Here is a 22,670-nt window from a genome sequence, read left to right as displayed (position 1 = left end):
ACATTCTTCTTATCTACAGATCTTACTTCAGTTGTAACGTTTATCTGTTTCTAACTTAGATATTCTTTTTGTCCTACTATAAAGTGAAATTTTTTGTTTTCTAACTTACTCTCTACTTGACAGTTTTCAATACGTTCATTTACAAACTGCTTTTGTTTCTAAAAATCCACTTCTATCAACTTATCTGAACAAAATGGAGTTTACTGTGCAAAACAACAGTCTTCTGCACTCATTTTCCTTCACTGAGGAGACTGCTCGGATAAGTATTAAAGACTTATCAAACGGATTATATGAGTCTGTAATGACTTTACCCATCACTGTGTGGCATATTATTGAATACCAGCGACAACAGTTCGACACCTATCATCAGGGTCAGGTTCCAATTACGGAGAATCAGCTTGGAACTCAAGCGATGGGACACGAGGTTGCTGTTATTAGTGGGCACCACTATCCCCACGTTGCTGGGACAGAATTTCCACCTACCTACGTCGCTGGCAACATTCAATATACTTTCCCTTGGGAAGAAGGGCAAATTCCCAGCTCTTGGTTCTCTAGCCCGGATGTAAATCAAGTTTTGAGTTCAGTGGAGGAGTCAGGGAATTTGCTTCAAACTGTGTCAAGCTTTGATGGGAGCGAGCTAAATGTTGATACTAGCACTTGGACAGCAAATGAACAGCAGAACTTTGATCCGGCACAGTACTATGGTTCTACTGATATGTCGACTACTCCATCAATGACAACACCTTCCATAGAGGATGGAACGGCGCACAATCCAATTTTACTGACTGATGACAATTCAACAATTTCAATCAGCGTTCAACCAACTGATCCTCCAGTAATATTTGAACGTTCTAGACCTTTTGGGAATGAGATTCAAAACTTACCAGAGTATGTTGTGAGAACTCTGTTTGAATAGATTCGAGTTGGTACAATTTTGCAGCTTCATTTGTAATCGTTCTTAACGGAAAAGTTGTATGTTGATTTATACATTTTCCTGGTGATGTATTTAAACACTCTTTATAATATAATTTTTCTCATGTGAGCTTTCTTTTCTAAACCAGTTCACAAGGATATAATCAAACAAAATTTTGAATTTTGAAACTTCGTTACAAAACTTGATATTTAACGGAAATAGCATTATCAAAACTCGACATTTAACAAAAGTTTTTGATCAAAAATTTGATATTTAAGAAAAAAAACTGAGCAGAAATTTGATTTCTAAGAAAAAAACCTGTATGAAAACTCGATTTTTAAGCTGTTATAGAAAAAGAAATCTTGTCATTTTACAAATTAAAAATCTCTTCCTTTTTTGCGTTAAATTATACCGTAAACTGGTGAAAATCAGGAAAAAATTTGCGCTTTATTGTATCCAATTGGAAACTGTTTTTTGATATTTAAACAAAAAGATTGAATGAAAACTCGACATTTAACAAAAATTTCGTTGCGAAAACTCGACTTTTATTAAAATAAATTGTTCCAAAACCCAACAGTTAACAAAAATTTTTGTGAGAAAACTCGACTTTTAAAAGAATAATTTGTTACAAAACTTGACATTTAACAGATTAGAGGTATCAATTTAAACATTTAAGAAAAAGATTGCATAAAATGAGAACTTGAATTTTCTTGATTTTTAAACCAAATATAAAACTGATACTATGTAAATAATTGTGATGCAATTACAAATTTATTACTTTCTAATTTCAAGATATAACAGAGAATTATCAATTAAGCCATGGCCGTCTAACAAACAGTCAACAATTTTTATCAATTCACCCTCATATTTTGAGTTTTTAAGAGATTGAATTCTGTCCAGAAAAGAAGATCCCATTGTTTGTGTGCTTACATTTCTTTGTTCAGCGCGCAGTAGATGTCTCTTGAACTTCTTTCTACTCAATCTTTTTTTAGACACACTAGGTAACTTCTGAACATATTTGTTCTCATAATTGTGTTGTACTGCTCTGTCTAACTGAGTAAAGACAAGTCCCGATTCTTCCAAAATATTGCCAAAAAATTGATGTTTATATAATGTATATAAACAATCAACTGTCTGATATAAATAGGAGAGATCTTCCAGTTTTTGAAGCAAGTCTGGAGAAAGAAATGAGAACAATGTGATATCGACAGGTTTTCAGGGGACAGAAACTGTTGTGTGAAGCAACAACAAATTCACTTGTAAGAATATATGGTCTATAATCTTTGACAGATACAGATATAAACAACGCCTTTTCACAGAATTTTTTGTAAAAGTGTGGTAAAACCTGACACATAACTGCTGCCATTCTGTAATATTATTTAGTTCTAAAGAAATTGATTTCCTTATTTGAACTTAAATTCCAAATAAGGAAACTAATTTATTTATTATAAATAAAACCAAATTCCAAATAAGGAAATCAACTTATAAATTATAAAGGAATTCAAATTCCAAATAAGGAAACCAATGAAATTGTTATGTACAATTTAAAATCTCATTTGAACTATGAATCAATTCAAGAAACAGCAGATTAAGAAATTTCGATGTTTTACTTGTTCAAAATATTTTCGTCACTACTTCTCTCTAATGCAACACAGACGTGCTAAACACAAAGACTCTTTTTCTATAATGATTCAAAAGTTTTCTTTATTGAAAATTTCTGATTAGAAATCCTTTTAAGGAAGAAATCTAAATAGACACATTTTTCTCTTCCTTTTTAGGAAATTGTGCGAAAACAATGATGTCATTAGCATAAAAGGAAATTCTGCGTTGTAGAGGCCCTTAATTTTTTAAGCAAATCATTTAATCAACTTCTCGCAGCTTACTCAAGTTACGTAAATGTCTCTCTCCAAAGTATCTCCTTGTTACTCGAGCGCTCCATCAATGTTTACAGATTCACAACCTAAATTGGGTACTGATTCCGTCCTATTTTATATTGACTTTGGTTCTCATCCAAACAGATTTGGGAGATTTACTGTGTCCCAAATATTTAGAAATGGACACAATTACTCGGAACCAACTTTTCAAGTCTTTAAAAAAGATAAATGTGGAACATTTGAAAAGTACCAACAACTGAGAATTGGAGATTACGAATTCAAGAAATTTTGTCTTCTGAAGAACGATCTGCTGAATGGAGACTGGGAAATTCGAGAAAATCCAGCTCAATTTGAGAAGAACCCAAAAATGGAAGACGTGCTGCAACAATGTCACAAAGCAAGAGAGATCAGCATTGGAAAAAATCGAAGACTCTACGTTACCTTTATACAGTACGTTCAGGACAATCCAGCTTCAGTTTATGTCCAGATCCGACTATTTTGTCGCAAAGAGAGCAATGAGTTCAAGCAAGTGACTTACGTCAGCTAAAAAATGGAAGAATTCAAGGAACTCATTGAAAATCTTAAAGACTTCTCTAATATTGAACAATGTACATTTCAATAACTACTGCTGCGCAATATTATGATGTTTTTTATATTGAATGATGAATATTTGGTGATTATATGTATTTGACTTTCAGTAAACATTTTTTCATTTGAAACTTTTTTCTTCTTAGAATGAGTTGGGATATTGGATGCTCTAGAAACATTTTCTTAAGTGTCAGAGATAAATCAAAAGTTTTTAACGTCAGGTTACATCACGAGATTAAAAGGTATTCATATACAGTTCTTGAAGCGCAAAAGTTTCCCAATTTGGATAATTTAGACGTAGAGTCCCAAATTTCTGAATTCAAGTGGGTTATTCATAATGGGCTGCGCAGAACAACTCAAACATATCGTTCTGACAAACAAGAAATTTCCATTTCTCAACATCGCTGGAACGGATATCAGTGGAGTTTTCTTACAAAGATTGATTTGAAAAAAGAGGAGTATAAAAATCTAGTAGATCATCTACCAACACTTCTTTCCTATATAGAAAATTACAAAAAGACTTGCATTATTTTGGACGAAACAACTCAGCGTTAATGAATATTGTTACTCTGGTAAACATTTTCAATTGTTACGGAAGCATACTTTCAATGTTCCCTACGAACGAAAAACGTAAAAACTGTTTTCTCGCAGCGTGTAAAATTTGGGACCGAAATGTCGATTTGGACGAAATTGATCAAAAGTTTCCTCACGGAGGAAGAATTGGATATGGAAACTCTCTTTTGGACTTTTTCTTAGCTAGATCAAAAATTTTTCGTCTACATGCAATTTTACATGATTCTGCTGGAGCTGTGAAAACAACAACAGACGAAGGACCAGGTTATTGTTACATGCTGCCGCAATTACCCAGCTCCTGTCTTCTAGGTCATATAACTGGATTATTCTTTTGTCTCTACATCAAAGTTTGTCATCCTCATATTTTTAAAATACTAGATTGTTAATCAATTGTCAATTATCTCAGCTAAAAAGAGGATGACTCTCGTTGTGTTTGATATTGAGTGCTTGGAGGGAACAGTTGTCAAGGAGCTGGGAATTTTCAAGGACGGAATTGTGTTAGGATATACATTTCTCCCACCGAATGACTACAAGCCAACATTTCAAGCAAAGTGGAACACAAAGAATTTACATGGAACAAACTGGAATAATGGAAAAGTTGATTACTCAGATCTTCCAACCATAATTCATCAACATTGTTCTCCTACAACCGAATACTTTGCCAAAGGATTGGAGAAATGTAAAATCCTATCCAATTATTTGTGTAAGGATGTGGAAAATTTGGACGATTTTGGTTGTCCAAAAGCCTCTAAGTTGATTTCCAACGAAGATATAATCTGGGAATGTAGTAACTACCCCTACCGATACAAGAAAACATTGCACTGTGCAGAGAAGAAAGCTTATGCTTATGGAACTTGGGTTCTTAATTTTTTTGACAAAATTTAATATTTGTAAAAATTTTTATATACTTTGATTGTAATGTATCATATTGTCTTTTAATTAATTTTTAAAATCATTTTTCTCGCCTACAAAGCATAGAAAAGTTGCTTCAAAAATGAGAAAGTTGAACAAATTTTGTCCTAGCGTTACACAGTTATTCTTCATTTCAATTCTGTCGTTTTTCTTAATTTTGAATTTGTTCTCCTTTTTTATGCTTTCTGTTATTAATTCCTGTGAAGAGACAGTGTTTTGGCTGTCGCTGTTGTTTGTTTCTTTTTTATGTTTAGAAGCTTATCTCATTTTTTTATTTATTTACATCACAATTCAGTTGAAACATTTTCTCTATCGTCTCAATGATTACGTTTAAATGACTGAGCATACAGATAAAGGATTAAATTTGGGTAATTTTGTCTTTGATGATAATAATCAGGAACGACAATCATGGAAATGTTTTGGACAGACTTGTAATAGGTCTCTAGTCGTTTTTCTGTCCCAATTTTTTGTTATACTCGTAATTCTGGTCTGTTGTATAGTACGAATAACATTGGCTACAACGTGTGAAGAAACAACAGTTTGGATTGCAATCCTTTCTAGTACAGTTGGTTATATTTTACCTTCACCTAAATTATGAACAAGATAATTTCCACAAAAGAACGAATTTTTATTTCATTGGTTGGTCCAAGCGGATCTGGGAAATCTCATCTTATACATGAATGGTTAACAATTGGAACTTTTCAACCAGAGTTCGACAAAACTTACTACTTCTATCAACATTATCAATCTCTTTATGGTTTAATGTCTAAAGATGTTAAAAATATTGAGTTCATAGAGGGAGTTGACTTTGAGTTTATTCAAAACCTCCCAAATAACGGAACAAAGTATCTGTTAATTTTTGACGACTCTTGTGAGGAGATTTCCAGCTCTAAAGATTTCGTTAAAATTGCAACAGCTGGAAGACATAAAGGACTCAGCACAATATACATCAAACACAATTTCTTTCATCAGAGTAGATTAGGAAGAGATATAGAGTTACAAAATACTCATATCGTCTTGTTCAAATCTCCTAGAGATGTACTGCAAATAAACACTCTGAGCCAACAGTTGGGATTAGGTTCACAATTAAAAGATTGGTATACCAAAGCAACTTCTATTCCTTATGGTCATTTACTTATTGATTTAACTCCCAAAACAGTCGACTCTCTTCGATTTTGTACAAATAGTGGATCGATTCCTTCAATTTTTTTCCTTCCACAACATAAACAGCAGAAGACATTTTTGAGTGATGAGCACACAACATCTCTCTACTCTGACAACGTTCCAAAGTTATTCCCGGAACTTCAAAAGAACTTACCTAAAAAATTGTCCGAAAGAATTTATTCAGTTCCTAAACGAGTGCATCGTAAACATGCTCAGAGGAGAACTGCAAGATATTCAAAAATGAGACGTAAAAAAGTATCAAGACGAAATTCATCAGCTTATACTAAAAAGAACTGGAATAAATAAAAGGAGAGCAATTTTAAGTTCAAGGAAAGGAATAGAACTTATATCAATTCTAACTCCGTCTATCATTAACCGTCTTTCTTGAAATGGAACAGTTTGTTTTGATTCCTCAACAGCTTTACGAACAAAAATTCAAATTACATGTGTATAAATTGGACGAGAGTGAGGAAAAAGTTAACTTCGTTCCACAAAATTTAGATTCTCTTCACAAGGACATCACCACTAACACAAAATCATTCAAAAACGAGTCAGTTGTAGATCAAATACTCAAATGTCCTCGAAACAAGCTGTCCCTCAGTGACTCCATTTTACTGGATGGAAGAGATACAAATGTAGCATTTACCGATTTTATTTACGCATTGAAGAGAAAAAATATTGCATTTCCTGATATATATTAAACAATACTTGATGCTACAGGGATAAGTCCGAGCAAAATTGTAAACAAGGATGCCAAAAGCAAAGACAGAGGGAGTTGGATCCCTTTCAAAATCTGAAAAAGCGAAACTTCAACGATTATACAAAGAAGGAAAAGCTGCATTTGGATCGGTTAGAAATCTTCAAAAAGCGAGCGGTTTATCAAGAGGCAAGGTTATTTCCTTTCTCCAAACTAAAAATTCCTATACAAAATACCGTCAGAGTTTAATAACGGAGTAAAGTATCTGTTAATCTGCGTTGATGTATTTTCTCGTTTTGTCCGTGTTCAACCAATGAAATCAAAGTATTCTACAGATGCTGTAGCAGCTTTCAAGAAAATGCTACGAAAAAACAACATCCCACAAAAAGTATGGGTTGATCAAGGAACAGAGTTTGGTGGCGAATTTCGGAAATTTTGTGGAGAAAAGAAAATTAAAATTTATTCAACGAGAAGTGAAACAAAAGCTGCCGTAGCTGAGAGATCTATCAGATCTTTGAAAAACATTATTTATCGCTTCATGGAAGAAAACGGGCATAAGTACCTTGTAAAAATGGGATCTTTCCTAAATACAATGAATAGTAGAGTAAATAGATCTACAGGTAAAGCTCCAAAGGAAGTAAAAAACAAAGACTTTTTATCAATTTTTTACAAAAATCCGATCAGACGATACAAAAAACCTCGGTTTAAAGTAGGGGATAAAGTACGAATTTCGAAATACGATATTCCTTTTAGAAAAGGATACAAGTCACAGTTCACGAGTGAAATCTTTGAAATTGTTAAGATTGCTACGTACAAACCTCCAACATACAACCTCAAGGGAGAGCAGGGTGATGAAATACTAGGAAAATTTTATGAACAAGAGCTCTCAAAGTGAATCATTTAGTGATGAACTCTTTTACGGTAGAGCTGGTTTCCAACGCATCCTTTGATTGTTATCCAAATAATACATTGAGTTCTTTTACCAATTTCCTTCCCGAACAGATTAATCTTGAAGGAGAAAGGGAGGTGGCAATAACCGAACTATCATATCCATCTTTGTACCAGAATATCACAGATGGAAAATTTTTCTATCTAGATGCTGCAACTCCGGATTCAAAACCTTCCAATTATTATACAATTGATGCAGGACTATATCCATCAATATCTGATATTGTGAACGAAATGAACAAACAAATTCAGGAAAGAGAAAAGTATGAGAAAACCCCAATCAAATTAAAAGTCAACAGAATTACACAGAGAATATCCCTAAGCCTTCCTAATGAAAACTCGTTACTAGTTATCTTCAGTACTGATCTCTGTCACGTATTTGGGTGTGAGGAAGCTGTTTACGGAATGGGTGTTTTTATGAGTGGTGCTGGACCACATTTTCCTAAATTTCCCTATGATATTGTTCGAATTCATACTCTCATGATATACAGTGATATTGTTGAAAACAATATTGTAGGTGATACAAAAGCCGCGCTTTTGAGACGTATTCCGTTTATTTCTAAAATTAAGAATGGAGACATAATATCTACTGGACAATATATGAATTATCAAAACTTCCCAAATCTACAATTTAAAAAAATTCTTAAAAATTCTTTCCACAGCATTAAACTTGAGCTCCGCGACTCATACGGTGAAAAAGTTCCCTTCAATTCAGTAGGTGTAACAAGAGCTGTATTGATGTTCAGAAGAGCTTCAGACAATCATTTTTAAAATTAAGTTTACAAAAAATGGTTGCAGACAGTGATTTACCGTATTTTCGTGGTTATTCAAGACAAAGGGGAAGAGGATTTGGAGCTTTAGCACAAACAATTGGGAGAACTGCAATTCCTTTTTTGAGACGATATGTTGTACCAGCAGCTAAAAGAGTTGGTGCTGACTTGATTGAATTAGCTGCGCCAGAAATCGGAAATGTATTAGCTGGAAGGAAAAAGTTCAAATCTGCAGCAACAGATGTTGGAAAGAAAACTTTACGTAAACAACTAGGAGGAGGAAAACCTAGAAAACGACGTATTATTCGAAAACGCTCGCCAAAAATCAGTCGACGTCGTCGAACTAGGAGGGATATTTTTACCAAACTAAAATGAATACCAGATCAACAAATGACAGTAATTTCCGTTATGGACACTTTACAAATTCTTGCTTGGAGATTTTTGACAAAATTCCGGTTTTGGAACCAATTGAATCATCCCATATTCAAGAAGTTTATCCCAGCACTTCATTGGATGAAAGCAGCATTGAATTTGAATTTGAAACAGATAGAAGTATTTATCTCGATATGACAGATATTCATTTACAAATTAAAGTTGGATTACAAAAGGGAAGATTATTTGACGATTTCATGAAAAAAGAGGAGCATGGAAAACCAGATATGGGTATGACTTTCACTGATGATGATTTACAATATTTGACTCATGTCAACAACTTGTTACACTCTCTTTTCTCCAACTGCGAAGTGTATTTAAACAATCAACAAGTGTACAACTCTAACGGACTCTATGGCCACAAAGCTCTGATATCCAATGAAATCAATGCTTCTACAATGAATAATGAAGGAATTTTGGCTTGTCATGGATACGAATTTGAGAAAGATCCTAGTGATTATGAAAAAAGTCCGTTCATAGATAGGGAAGAAGAGCTTTTGTTGAAAGATGGGGTTACCTTATATGGTAAACTTGCAATCGACTTATTTCAATGTGAAAAATTATTACTTCCAAATACAAAAATTAGACTCAAATTGATTCGAGCGAGACCAAATTTTTACATGATTTCCTACAATCCACATGTTTCCCTCAGAGTTCTTGACTGTTCACTTTTTACGAGACTTGTTGTCGTTAATGAGGTCTATCACCAGACAATCAAGTATCAACTAACACATCAACCAGCTTGCTATAATTTTATGAAGACAATTGCGCGAACATTTATTATTCCTTCTGGACAAAATCAATTTATTCAGAAAAATGTTTTCAATAATGCCCCAATCAGACGAATTGCAATAGCAATGAACACTAATTCAGCATTCACCGGACATTTTCAAGAAAATCCTTTTCATTATCGAAAGTTTGGACTGCGGGAGCTGAGAATTGTTCGAGGGGGGAGAGCTGTTGTCTCAATTGATACAACCAACAATTGTAGAGCTTATGTTACAACAATGAAGGCAATGAACTTCAACGAAGAAATTCCTGCGTTACCGAATGATTTCTTCACAGATCATTATGTGCTTGTTTTCGATCTCACATCACTCCAAGATGCTGGTGAAAATGTTCATTATCCTGAACTCAGTGGGGAAAGTCTTCGTTTAGAAATGTTCTTTGAACGTCCGCTAACCAATGTTACCGAGTTAATTGTTCTCGGAGAACGAATCTCAACAGTTAAAATTGATCAGTTTGGAATAGTTGCTAAGAATGTCTGAAGAACTCTGCATTAATCAAGATTTTTTAATTTTCTTCTCAATTTTTTATGGTTTTTATATTATTGCCTTCTGCGTTGGAACATTTGTTGGATATGTACTTTCATCGCCCAGTTGCAACCCTTTCCACACTATAATATCAAGATAGGGAATGGATGAAAATTGGGGTAGACCTACTCCAAACTTATATGTATACCTTATTTGTGCAGTATTCCTGGGACTTTTAATCATCATTATTATCTTTCATCCCGATGTCACAGGTAATAGTGAAGACAGAGTAAGTAAATCTACAGGAGATCTGATACGTAAAATTCCCCAATCTAAAGATTGTTGCTTTATTGAAAAGAACGAATCATTTCAACTTGATTGTAATGTGAGAAATCCCTGTTCAAACGGAGCTTGCGAATTGAAACAGAAGATTATTTGTCATGGATAATCAATCTCTTTAACAAATTATTGATCGCATTCCTGAGCTAAAATTCAAATACATTGGATCGTTTCCAGCAGATTTCATTCCAAATTTACCCAAATTCAGCTTTGCAATCATTAACACTGCTTCGAGTAAAGAAGTCGGTGAACATTGGATATTGATTGCTCTACTCAACAGAAGTTACTATTATGCGGATTCTCTGGCTCGATCAGTAACACATTACAAATTTTTAGGTAAAAAGTACCAAAAAATAATACATCGACCACTTCAGAAGATGCAAAATTTGTGTGGATTCTACGCAATTTTTGCAGCATTTCAACTATTTAAGTTTTTCCAAACCAACTTGAACAATATTCATGATGTACACGTGTTAAATTTTATAAGTAACTATATGTAGTAGTGTTCATTTTGGTATTTAGTAAGCTGAAGTTAATAAAGTCGATAGTATATGTTTCTCGTAACTGTTTCTCGTGAGTTTTCTAAACTTTTTTTATCGAACTTTATTAACCACTCGGCTAAGTGTACCTTGATGTTCATTGAAATTTATACAATTTATTGTAAATGATTGAGTAATTTTGTATTTTGATGCTCATAATTTGTACTGTGTCTGTCATTTTATACTATTTTAATTCATTTTTTTCTTTTATTTAACATCTTTTTTCAAATAATGTACAAAAAATAATGCATATATGCATGTAATTAGCAAGATGGCGCAGTGGGAGCGCGCTGGGCCCATAACCCAGAGGACGGTAGATCAAAACTACCTCTTGCTATCTTGACTTTTTCCAATTAATGAGCGCGCAAAAGACATTTGTTACACAATTGATTCAAACAATTAGGGGAACAATCTTTGCAATTGACCTAAAATTTGTAAACAAAAATTCAACATGTCACATAATTACCCCTCAGATAACTAGGGTAATTGAAAACCCCCACCAATTAATTTCACAATTTAATAACATAAAATTTGTAAACAAAATTCAACCTGTCACATAATTACCCCTCACATAATTACAGCAATTAATTACCCACGCCAATTCTATTGTTCTCAAGTAAACACTTAATGACTACACAAACATTGATATTTTCCCCTCAAAATTTCAGCCTATCAGGAGCGTCTCCGAACCTGATTGGCTGAATTTCAGCCAATCAGGAGCGTCTCCGAACCTACCCCCCACATTTGCACCGACTATGCTACTAGAAAATGTACATGCACAAATACATACACAAAACCTATACCATATCTTAATACATGGCGGCACCTAATCAATACATGTCCGCGGCTATAACTAATCTCAATAGATGTCGGCGGCTATTACTAATCTTAATACATGTCGGCGCATAATCTTAATACATGTCGGCGGCTATAACTAATCTTAATACATGGCGGCTATACCCAATCCTAATACCTAATCTTAATACATGCAACCTATACCTAATCTTAATACATTAACACCGCTATACCTAATCTTAAAAAATGCTAATTCATTCCCTATCTTAATACGTTAGGGAGGACCCAAATCCCGAAAAATACGCTATACCCTATCTTAATACATGGGGGACCTCACCCCCCCCCCCCGGGGAGTGTAGCTCACTATATTACTACTGGTATGCTGGAACTTTTTGTGCTGCGGAGACTCCACGAGCCCTCTTGCTTGTTTTATTGAAAACTTTTAGCAGCGATTCAGCGCGATGATCTTCAAAATGAAATTTACAATTCCATTTTTGACGCTTAGGATGCTGACTTGAAGATTTCATTTTAGTTTTTTTCGAAAGGATGGTTTATTTTAAGTTTTTCAAAAGTGTCTTTGAACTTTTCACCTAAAGTTATCAGTTCGTGAAATCTTCGTTACATTGAGCTGATTTGAAGAATTGATTTTTGAATAAAATGGTTGCGCAATATTTTTTGGATGCTTTTTGTCATGCTAAATGGTTTGTTATTTTAACACGTTCTCAGATCAAAACTTGTTCATTCGAATAAAAAGGGAGTGTTAGACTTTTCTTCTTGTTAACCACGTTCTTGCTTCAAGCTACAGGGTTGCGCATAACGAACCACCAAAATTTTTGAATAGAATGATTGACAAAAGCATTCTTAATTTTCTCCAACAGACTGCAAATTTTCTTGGAAAAATATTATTTTGGTATTTAAATACAATTTTTCGAAATCCAATTATTGACATAAGCTCAGAAAAAATTGAATAAAAATTAATTTCATGCAAATTTAACTTTCATTGGTATTTGATGCGTAGCCTCGGACATAACCCTGCTTGCTTGTGAACCCGTCGCCATTCTTCACTAGAAATGTTAAAATGTTCATTTCAACTTTTTTACGTGAGAACGTTTTTGAAATTTTCAATGCACTATTGTTAGGTTGCTGTTCCCTCTGCATTTTGCGTTCAATCAATAGAAAAGTTGGACGCACTGTAAAATTCTGAAGGAACTCCACAATTAGTTTTTAAGTCTCAATTTGTCAGTTATTTAAAATGACTTTAAAAATTTTTGCCTTTGTGTTTTTTTGCCTAGAGAATGCAGCTAAATTTGCAGCTGAGAGAGTTTCGAAGCGAGCAAACGCATGTCCGTGCCTCCTTGTTTCCCTTCTCAATAGGCTGATCTGTATCTATCGGACATGTAGGTCGCTTTTGTTCAACTTTGATTCCGTGACCTTTGTATTTTTTCAAAGAAACGAGCGATAAACGATCTAATTTTTTTGGGTAAAGGATTAATTTTTGGACATTATATGCACATAATACATCATCAGTGTTCGAAGAACGTGCAATCAAACATATTTTGAGGTCCAAACTATGGCTTCCAAAGCGTTTTCTGGCAAAACTTAAATGATTTTTTGTTCGTTGTCTGTTTGTTGTTCTTTTTGTAACCGCATAAAAATTGAATAACGACAGTTATTAATTCTTGTCTTTAGAAACAGCGATAATCGCAAACCTATGGGACATTTTAGTTGATTTCTAATGGTTTTCATTACTTTGAAATTAATTGTTTTTAGAAAAAAAAATGAGCGAGTTTTTCAAGTTTACTGTTTTTGTTCTTTATTGTCTAACTTTTACCAAGCCTTATTGTGGACTGGTCCCATATCTTTTCTGTTGAATTACGTTATTATGTTTATCTTCAGTTTTATCTGACGCTATTTTGACTTTGTTATTAAGTTTTGTTTTTTAAAACGGATATGAATTTTGTGATGTAATTAGCGTTTGTTGTTGATTGGTTTTGCTGTTGGTCCTGACTGCCTTTCTTAATATTGGCATATCTCACCAATCTAATGCATCATTTTTTTACTCCAATGAGTTATTTGCTTCGGAGGCTATCTTTTCGTTCATACGCCAGTTTTTTTTAAACAAATTAATTTTGGGGGTTTTCTATCTGTTTCTCATTTGGTAGACAATTATGCCAAACTTGTGGATGAGTGCGTTAAGAACCTTATGTGCAATCGCACATTACCGAGCCTCCTTGTTCATTCGAATAAGAAGGGAGTGTTGCATTTTTTGTTAACGCCGGTCTTACTTTAAGAAGCAAGGGTGTGCAAAAAATTTATCAAAATTTTTGAAGGAGACATTAGCATTTTGTTTTCTTCAACATTCGACTGAAAAATAGCAATTCAAATTTTATTGGAAATAGTTTTTTTCATCAAATTCGTTAGGTAGAAACTTTTTATACGCAATTCAGTCTTCCTTAAGTGCAATTATTGATATAAGGTCAGAAAATATGAAAAAATTATTTCATGCAACTATAACCTTCATCAGTATTTGATGCCAAAGTTCTGGACATAAGCGTTTGCTTGAGAAACTATCGACATTATTTGCTAGCATTGTTAAAATGTTTATTTCAATATTTTTACGTAAAAAACGTTTTAGAAATTTAAATTTTCAATGCACTATTTCTAGGTTGTTGTTCCGTCTTTTAAAGTTCAGTCAATGGAAAATTCAGACGGACTGCATAAATTCTGAACGGCCTCTACAATTATAGTTTTTAAGTCTCAATTTGTCGGTTATTTTAGTTGAATTTAAAAATTTGCCTTTTGCGAGAATACAGCGAACAAAGAGAATTTTTTCATAGAAATGAGCGATAAACGATCAAAATTTTTTGGATTAAAGGCACAATTTTGGACAGTGGTCTCCTATCAAATCTGATATCAATTTTGATTTGTAGTTTCTCTTTGTAGTTCACTCACGTGCACATTTTAAAATGCCGAAAGTCTGCAGTGCCAGAAATCAAAATTCCAGAAGTTGCTACTTAGTCAGAAGTTGAATTTCGTTTACTTTCGTCATTTTAAAACGTGCGCGTTTCGTGTTTTAAGCATGGTTAAGTGACTCTGCAAAAGTCACTTTGAAATTCTGACTTAATATCTCGAAATGCTTCGCGGTTCTCGATAAACGCCAGAAGTTCTCAGTGACTTCAAGCAGAGTCACTTAACCATTACTTAGTACAAAGACACGTATTGTGACTTTAGGCAGGTAGCAGTATTGACAGTTCAGAGTGTGTCTTCCGTATAAACACAGCCCCTTCCGGAGGACCCAAATACACGACAGACGTGGGACAGAAGACCACCTTCAGAATCATGAGTCGGGCTTCCTTCTTCGAGTTCAGGGATCACCATTTAGTTGAGAGCACCCAAAAATGGGTGAGAGAGAACGAAACGTGGCTTCTTGTCGGAGGAGGCCTGCGACCCCCAAGACTAGATCCCCTATCTTTAGAGCTGATCGAATTCTCGAAGAAAATGCCACAAAAAGACATCTATATTCTTCACAATTATCAAAAAGACGTTCCCCATTTCGGTTGGATATTCGAACGAGAGGTGGGGTTGCCTTCAATTATCACGCGTACTTTGCCCTCGACTGGGTTTTACACAATGACGGCAGTTCCATATCTGTGTGAAAATACAACCTTGTACGGGGCTTCGCCTCCGAATATGTGTGACACCAGTGAAAAAATATTACATGACAAACTGCAGGACAATTCTAACGTGAATCTAAAACGAGACGAAGTTATTCTGAGGAGACGGTTATCAATGCCTTATCATTACTGGCAGGAAACTTTAGAACAGAACTCAGAGCATTTTCTAGATGAATGTTCTTTTTTTAATAGTAAATTTGGTCTGAGAGATAGAGGCCACAAGTTTTTAACAGAGCATGCCATTTATCAAAGATGGTCAAAATACAGGAATATAACATTTAGAATTCCTACATGGACATGAAATACCTCTCTTTTGTTTCCATTTTTACCAAAATTTGTAATTAATTCAGCATTTTATAAATTTGTCTGTATTAACTAATTTTCCGATTCTAACTTAAAAGGAAGTGAGCGACTTTTAAATGCAATTGACGGACTACAAAATTAAATTTGAATAATGATAGTGGTAAACTACGAAATTTAGTTTGTTGATTTTTAAAAACAGCTTCTCTCAATTTACAAGCCAAATTATGCGTTGGCTATGATCATATTCGATTCTGTCGCGACTACTCAAAGTACATTCAAAAATCATTAAAGTGATAGATGATTTTAATTCCTCGATTTATACAGTGAGGAAGAATGAACAAACTATTAGCATATTTACAATTTTACACAATCTATATTACAAACTCACACGCAAACGTCGCATATCATTTCTACATGAAGCATGGATGTGAAACCCCAACTAAACCTCATCTAAAACATGGAGCAGTTCAGGCTACTGTAATTCAAAGAGTCACTTGACTTGGCAATGATATGCTTCACTTACTCATGACTAGTTTACTTCAGTTCTATTCTGTACATTTTGTTCATATTTACAAGGCTGGTGGTACTTTGTTGGCTCCTGCAGGTGGGGTTTTGTTCATGCTAGGCTGTTTGAGATTGAAGCCCCCTCCAGCATATCTGTTTTTGGACTCTTGTGACTGTGGTTGAATCGGTGGTTTATTCATCTGCTGCAAAGCCAGCTCTCGCTCTTTCACATTCTGCTCTTTCTTCTTCTGCAAATAGTACTTCTTCTTCGCTTCTTGTAGCTCCTTCGAAAGTCGTTCTATCTCAAATTTGTAGTCTGAAGCCTGGCTTTCGTACATGTTCAGCTCACTCGCCATCCCTTTCAACTGTTTAGTCTTTTCTTGGAGCGTTTTTTTGTATACCTGCAACTGTTCGGCAACTTCTGGGCCAGGTTGCCGTGCAAGAATGTGCTTCAATTCGAGATACAGCTTCTCTTTCTCCTGGATCAGCAGCTCCTTTTCCACGACTTCCTCGGTCTTTTTGATCAGACGACGCTGAATGGTTTGTATCTTTTGAATCATTTCATAAGTGCTCGGGTCCGATCCTTCCAGTTTTCGCCATCTGTGAATATTCATCGGGTTCTCCAATTCTTCTTCAAGAGCTTTGCATTTAGTTCGCTCACGAAGAAGCTCCCGTTGCATGTGATATACCTCCCGCCGGAGCTCATCAATATTTGCAACATTCTTGTGCAAAATGTTCTTTTCACGCCTCAGACTTTTAATCTCCAATTTCAACAGACGGATGTCTTCTTGCCTGGCCTTGTATTGGATCTCTCCTTTGTTCAGCGTAGACTGCTGGATCTTGATCTTTTCATACAGCAGCGCAAGTTCATCATTTCGTCTCACAAGTTGTGTTCCGAGAATGTCTCTCTCGCTGATCACTTGGTCGAGCTCCTTTTTCTGTTTGCTATGTTCCTGGTCAGCATCTGCGATAATTTTCAGCAGTTTCCTTTGTTCCGTAGCCTGATTGCTAATGATACCTTTAGTCTCAACAGCTTTCTGTCTCAATTTGTTCCTTTCCGCTACCAAACTCTCCTTTTCCTTCTCGAGAGCCTTGTATTCTTGATTCTGCTTCACAAGAGCTTCCTCCTTGGATTGGATCTCCTCTTTGAGCTGATCAATTTGGTGGTTCAGAATCTTCAATTTGCGCTTCATTTCAGTGATTTCGTCTCGAGCTTCAATCAAGCTCTTGTTGTACAAGTTTCGGTCACTACGCACTGCTTCGTACAAGTTCTGCTGCTGCTTCAACTTCGTCTCAGCCTCCGCGATCTTTTTCTTGTAGTCAAATATCTGCATCTCTCGCACCTTTACATCCTCCATGTGCTGCAATACTTTCTGAGTCAACTCCGAGGCTTCGTTGATATATCTATCTCGTTCCTTCTCAAGTTTGTAAATAATTTTCCGCTGTTTCTGAGCTTCGTCTTTGTAGTTTGTAATTTCCTGCTCCAAATTAATCTTAGCTTGCTCGTGCAACATGGCAAGGTTCATTTGCTTCTGTGTGGCACCCGCAGCCTTCATCACCTGTTTATTCAGCATGTCACGTTCTCTAGTAAGGTCATCAATTTGTTTTTTGTCCATGTCATTCTGTTTCTTCGCAGCCTCTAAATCCCGTTCATAACCTCCGATTTTGTTCTTGAGTTCTTCCTTCTGGCCTTCCACGGCAGACTTTTGCTCCTCAATTCCTCTGCGTTTCCGATCCATGGCTTCCAGACCCTTTGAAAGTCGCTGAACCTCGTTTTTCAAAGTATTCACCTCATCTTCTTTAGCTTTAAGCTCCGCAACCTTCTGGCTGTTTTCGCCAGCTAAGGCATCCGCACTGATTAACTGAACTTCATAATCATTCTGAAGTTTCGAATGTTTGGCATTCAGAATTTCTTGATCTTTCAAAATCCGTTCAGTGTGCGTTTTCTGATCTCTAACTTCATCTTGAAGACGTTTCTGCTCAACGGTAAGACGCTCAATTTGCTGCTTTATTTTGCCGTTTTCAGTTGTTTTGAGGGAAATCTCCTCCTTTGCCTCTTTGAGTTGCTTCTCCAAGTTGTTCCTCGCGCGCTCTTCGCGTGAGGCCTCGTTGTTCTTCATCTGGATTTCCTGATTCAACTCGAAAACCTTCCTCTGATTTTCATCTCGCTCGTATGTTAAATTATCATTCGTCTCTTGAGAAGTTTTGTTAGATTCTCGTAGTCGGACAATTTCTTCCAGCAATTCGTCTCGCTCTTTCGTTAGGTCATCTTTGATTTTCAAAAGGTCACTCACTGAGTGCTCACTCCCAAGTCCCAACCCAGCACCCTGCTCTACTAATTTACTTAGATTAGCAATTTCCATTTTCAATGATTGTATGGTATCACGCGCCCTCTGCTCCTTTTCATAAGCAGCATCAACCATTTTCCATGCCTTCTCGATTTCTTTCTTCAGAGAAGCAATGGTACTTTGATCTTCCTGTGAAATCTTAACGGCGGTGGCAACTTTAGCCGAGTTGGAAACGATCTCAGCTTGCAATTCACGACATTTTAACATCAACCTCTTCTCACTTTCGTGTGATTTTTTCAATGATTTATGAAGTTTTTCGTACTCTACTTTGAATTTTTCCAGCGATTTGTCACCCAATAACTCGGAGATAGTTTCATTGAAATCTCTTTCCAGTGCCTCGAAAGCTGCATCTTCTATCGCTGGTTTATCTTTCTCCTGCATATTAACTCCTGAGGTACCTTCGTCAGTCATTTTGAATTGAAGTCTGAAAATATAAACCCAAGTGCACAAGGATGAAGATGGATGCCAAATTCAACATATATTTTAGGTCACAGAGAAATCTAAAAGAAAGCTACTCCGCACGGCCAACTCTGGTGCGCAAAGTAAATTCTATGTACTTATATACATACTGACAGTAGTCAACAACGAAAGGCATCTTCTGCAATAAATCATTTTGAATCGAGATTTTTTGACGTAATTACGCAAGATAAATTAAGACGGCCAAAATCGGTTACTCCTCTAGTATGGTTCCAATGAAGCTTTGACAGTGTGATGCAGACGATTTGAGCGAGCGCAGCGATGGCAGGGTATGTGTGGACAAAGGCGGAAGATAATTTATGTCCCTATATGAGCAATTCACAATGAAGTTTTATATCTTTCCCTGAATCTTACAGACAACCACTGTTAAGAATAAGCGGGTCTTTGCAATTACGGCCCCATTAGGCCTTTTAGAGTGATTTGGGGGTCGCCGCCGTATTGGCCGACAGGGCGCTTAGCCAACAACCAGAAAATGAGAAATTTAGCCGACAATTTACGGAAAATGCGTAGTTTAATTCTGAAGCTGATTGGCCAATTTAAAACGGTATTTCGAAAGCGGACAAATACACGAAGTTTTTATCAATAAGTGTAACGAAGGTGCAGGGAGGGCCCCGGACCAGCCAATATTCACCCAGTGTTGGGGAGGGGCATTTCTTAATTTACTTTTTTTATTAGTGTAACGACGGCCTACGCGTGATCGTACCCACCCCCCCTTGCGGATGCGGCCGCGGATTGGCCGAGTTGAGCACCACCGGACCGCAAACCAAAGATAATAGTCCACCGAACTACTGATATATCGCCCAATGAGGGTTTTTTTAAACTAATGTTAAAAATGTCGGCTAAATTTCTCATTTTTTCCTTGTCGGCTAAACACCTTGTCGGTTAATTTTCTTGGCACTGATTTGGGGGCGGCTATGTTATTTGCCCACAAAGATGAGGAGGGCGCTACGATTGAAAAATTATTCATAAATTAGACTACCACCCCAACCAAAAAGCAACAGACCATTTCACCTATCGTTTTCTACAAAAAGTACCTTAAAATATGAAAAATCGTCTTAAAATGTGAAGCATCGTTTCGGAAGAATTGTTTTGTGACCAAATTCCCCAAAATGGGTAATTTTGCGGAATTTGTGTTAATCTAGTTGGCATTGGCTTTCGGATCAAATCTCTGCCCCCCCTTCACCTCAGGTTTTTTTTACAACAAAGGATCTTTTCCGTTTGTGCCCCCCAGTACGTTATGCGCCCCCCAGTTACAGAGCACGTGCCATTACATAGTAAATTACTATGTAAAAATATTGCACGTGCGTCTGGGGGGTGCAAATAATATGCGCCCACTAAGCTGCGGGGGCACAAACGGAAAAGATCTGCAACAAGTAAATTAAAATTATAACCATACGGTTAAATATACCTGAAACAAAAAATATTTCAAATCATTCAAACAAGAATAATATAATAAACATCAACAAATTTCTTAAAGAATCACATTTTAAAATTTTCTTTTGTTTTCTCCTACATTACTATTCAAAGGAATTTTTTTATGTTGTGAGAGCAAGAAATCATTCAACGTTTTCTTAAAAACGTTTTCATTTTTTGCCAACCGAAGCCAATGTGGTAATTTATTCCATTTTTGTACGCATTGACGAATAATCGAATTCATTCCAAAGCTGGTTTTGGCATTTTGTCTACTTTTGAATAGTTTTGTTCGAGTATTTTGATGAAGACTCAGATACCCGTGAAAGTTTTCAGAATTTTCTGGCCTAGCGATATCATAACGAAATTTGATTAGCGACATTTTTCGCTATTATTAGCTCAGCTGGTAGGGTATTTGTCTGGATTAGCAGATCTCTTGCTTTGTCATACTTTTTGCGTAGAAAGCACACCTTTATACCCCAGTTAATCTGTCGGTTAAGGCGTTTTAGGTTTTTTGCAGATAAATTTTGAAAAAAGATTGCCGAAAATGATGTGTGAAAGCACAAGTGATTTTAGAAGAAGAATTCGCGCGTTCAGAGGAACTTGATGTCTTATAAGGTAAATTGATCCTATAGCATGAGCCATCTTTTTCAAAATGGCTTAGTCGGCTTCGGCATCTAAAATTTCAGCCTCGAGGTGCACGTGCTATTTTTACACAGTAAACGTGCTATAAGAGATTTGATCTTGTCCGTTTATGCCGCCCCCAGTACGTTATGCAACTCCCCAGTACAGAGAACCTGCCATTACCCAGTAAATTGTTGTTGTTGTTGGGGATTTACAGTTTTCACTGAGGGGATTTTCGTCCCAGTCGTCGTCTTAGAAAATTGTCCTATTATTTCTGAAGATCTGACAGTCACAGCATAGATGCCAGCTACAGATGTTATTTTCGTCGAATCGCTCGTTTACAAACTTCCACATGAAATTTAAAACTCGATTTTTAAGGCCTTTTTTCGTATTATATTCAATGTATTTTTCTATTCGATTTGCTAGTCTGCATGTACGGAAAAAGAAATCATTTCTAGCCTTTTCAGTTCTGGTTTTCGGGAGCTTGAATAATTCCTTTGTTCTCCCTTTTTCTGAATTTTGTTTCAGCATTGGTAAAAAGCTATCGTCTTCTGTCAATTTCGATAAAAGTAGAATGTCATTACTAGTTGCATGAACATTGGTAGTGGTAGTATGTTAAGAAGTCTCAGTTGATTTGGATACGGCATGACTTTTTGTCCAAGGATCCATTTGACTACTTTCTTTTGAAATCTTTCAAGCTTTTGTAGCTCACCTCGGTTCAGATTTGTGCATGCAGAGCCATATAAGAGTACTGGCAAAATTAGTGACTTGTAGAGTCCGAGCTTGATCTCTTGTCTAAATTGAAGAGCTATGTTTTGTCGAAGTAGGTAGAGTACTTCGTTCATTTTTTTCAGTCGTTCTTCGATGTGTGTCTTCCACGTCAGGTCATGGGAAACATAGATGCCGAGATCTTTGATGACTTTGTATGACTCTAGTTTAGTGCCCATAAGCTCGTAATTTTGTGTTTGAGCTCTTATACTCAGCTTTGCACATTTGTCCATGGCTAATTTCATTTTATTTTCGTTTACCCACAGTTCAATACCATTGAGATCGTTTTGAACTTGCCAAAACGTTTTCTTCACTGCAAGAATTTTTAGGTCATCCGCGAAGATAAATGGGTCAGAGAAAACTAACACATCAGGTAGGTCATTGATGAATATGCAAAACAGGAGTGGTCCGAGAAGAGAACCTTGGTGTACGCACTTGTTACATCTAAAGTTTCCGATCTTATGTTGTGTACCCGAACGAATTGTTTCCTATTGTCTAAGTTGTCAATGATAATTTCTAATAGGCAACCTCCCACTCCAATATTTGCAACTTTTTGTACAAGCTCAAAATGCGGCACTTTGTCGAAGGCTTTGGAGAAATCTGTGTAGAATGCTACAATTTCGTTGCTTGATTCGTTATCGAGTGCGTCGTGAATTGATTTCAAGAAGCATAGCATATTTGTATTAACTGAGCGTTTTTTAACAAATCCATGTTGGTGTTCTGTTAGGAATTTTTCGAAGTGAGCGTATAAAGCTGAACAAATGC

General features: G+C 35.9%; 2 protein-coding genes and 1 non-coding gene across 3 annotated transcripts; 2 read left to right on the top strand and 1 right to left on the bottom strand.

The window, feature by feature from the left end:
* Nucleotides 1-412: 412 nt before the first annotated feature.
* On the top strand, nucleotides 413-15,772 carry LOC142349705 (alpha-N-acetylgalactosaminide alpha-2,6-sialyltransferase 6-like). Its single transcript, XM_075401436.1, has 2 exons — nucleotides 413-562; nucleotides 15,029-15,772. The coding sequence occupies exons 1-2, from the start codon at nucleotides 413-415 to the stop codon at nucleotides 15,770-15,772; spliced, it is 894 nt and encodes a 297-aa protein (XP_075257551.1).
* Nucleotides 11,268-11,339, top strand: Trnam-cau (transfer RNA methionine (anticodon CAU)). The gene has a single exon. It is a non-coding gene; the product is annotated as a tRNA-Met (tRNA).
* Nucleotides 15,773-16,059: 287 nt separating the features above from the next.
* On the bottom strand, nucleotides 16,060-19,139 carry LOC142349784 (cilia- and flagella-associated protein 58-like). Its single transcript, XM_075401556.1, has one exon. The coding sequence runs from the start codon at nucleotides 19,035-19,037 to the stop codon at nucleotides 16,344-16,346; it is 2,694 nt and encodes an 897-aa protein (XP_075257671.1). The 5' UTR covers nucleotides 19,038-19,139; the 3' UTR covers nucleotides 16,060-16,343.
* Nucleotides 19,140-22,670: the final 3,531 nt, after the last annotated feature.

This window comes from Convolutriloba macropyga, chromosome 11, assembly GCF_964194025.1.
Source record: "Convolutriloba macropyga chromosome 11, txConMacr16.3, whole genome shotgun sequence".
Taxonomy (NCBI): Eukaryota; Metazoa; Xenacoelomorpha; order Acoela; family Convolutidae; genus Convolutriloba; species Convolutriloba macropyga.
This window is presented reverse-complemented; position numbering and strand designations above follow the sequence as displayed.

What these genes read in the sequence shown, in the direction of transcription:
- LOC142349784 (XM_075401556.1), bottom strand. Translation starts at nt 19,037, where the DNA reads ATGACTGACGAAGGTACCTCAGGAGTTAATATGCAGGAGAAAGATAAA.
- LOC142349705 (XM_075401436.1), top strand. Translation starts at nt 413, where the DNA reads ATGGGACACGAGGTTGCTGTTATTAGTGGGCACCACTATCCCCACGTT. An exon ending in CTTGGTTCTCTAGCCCGGAT is followed by an intron (nt 563 to 15,028) that starts GTAAATCAAGTT and finishes TTGTGACTTTAG; the next exon opens with GCAGGTAGCAGTATTGACAG.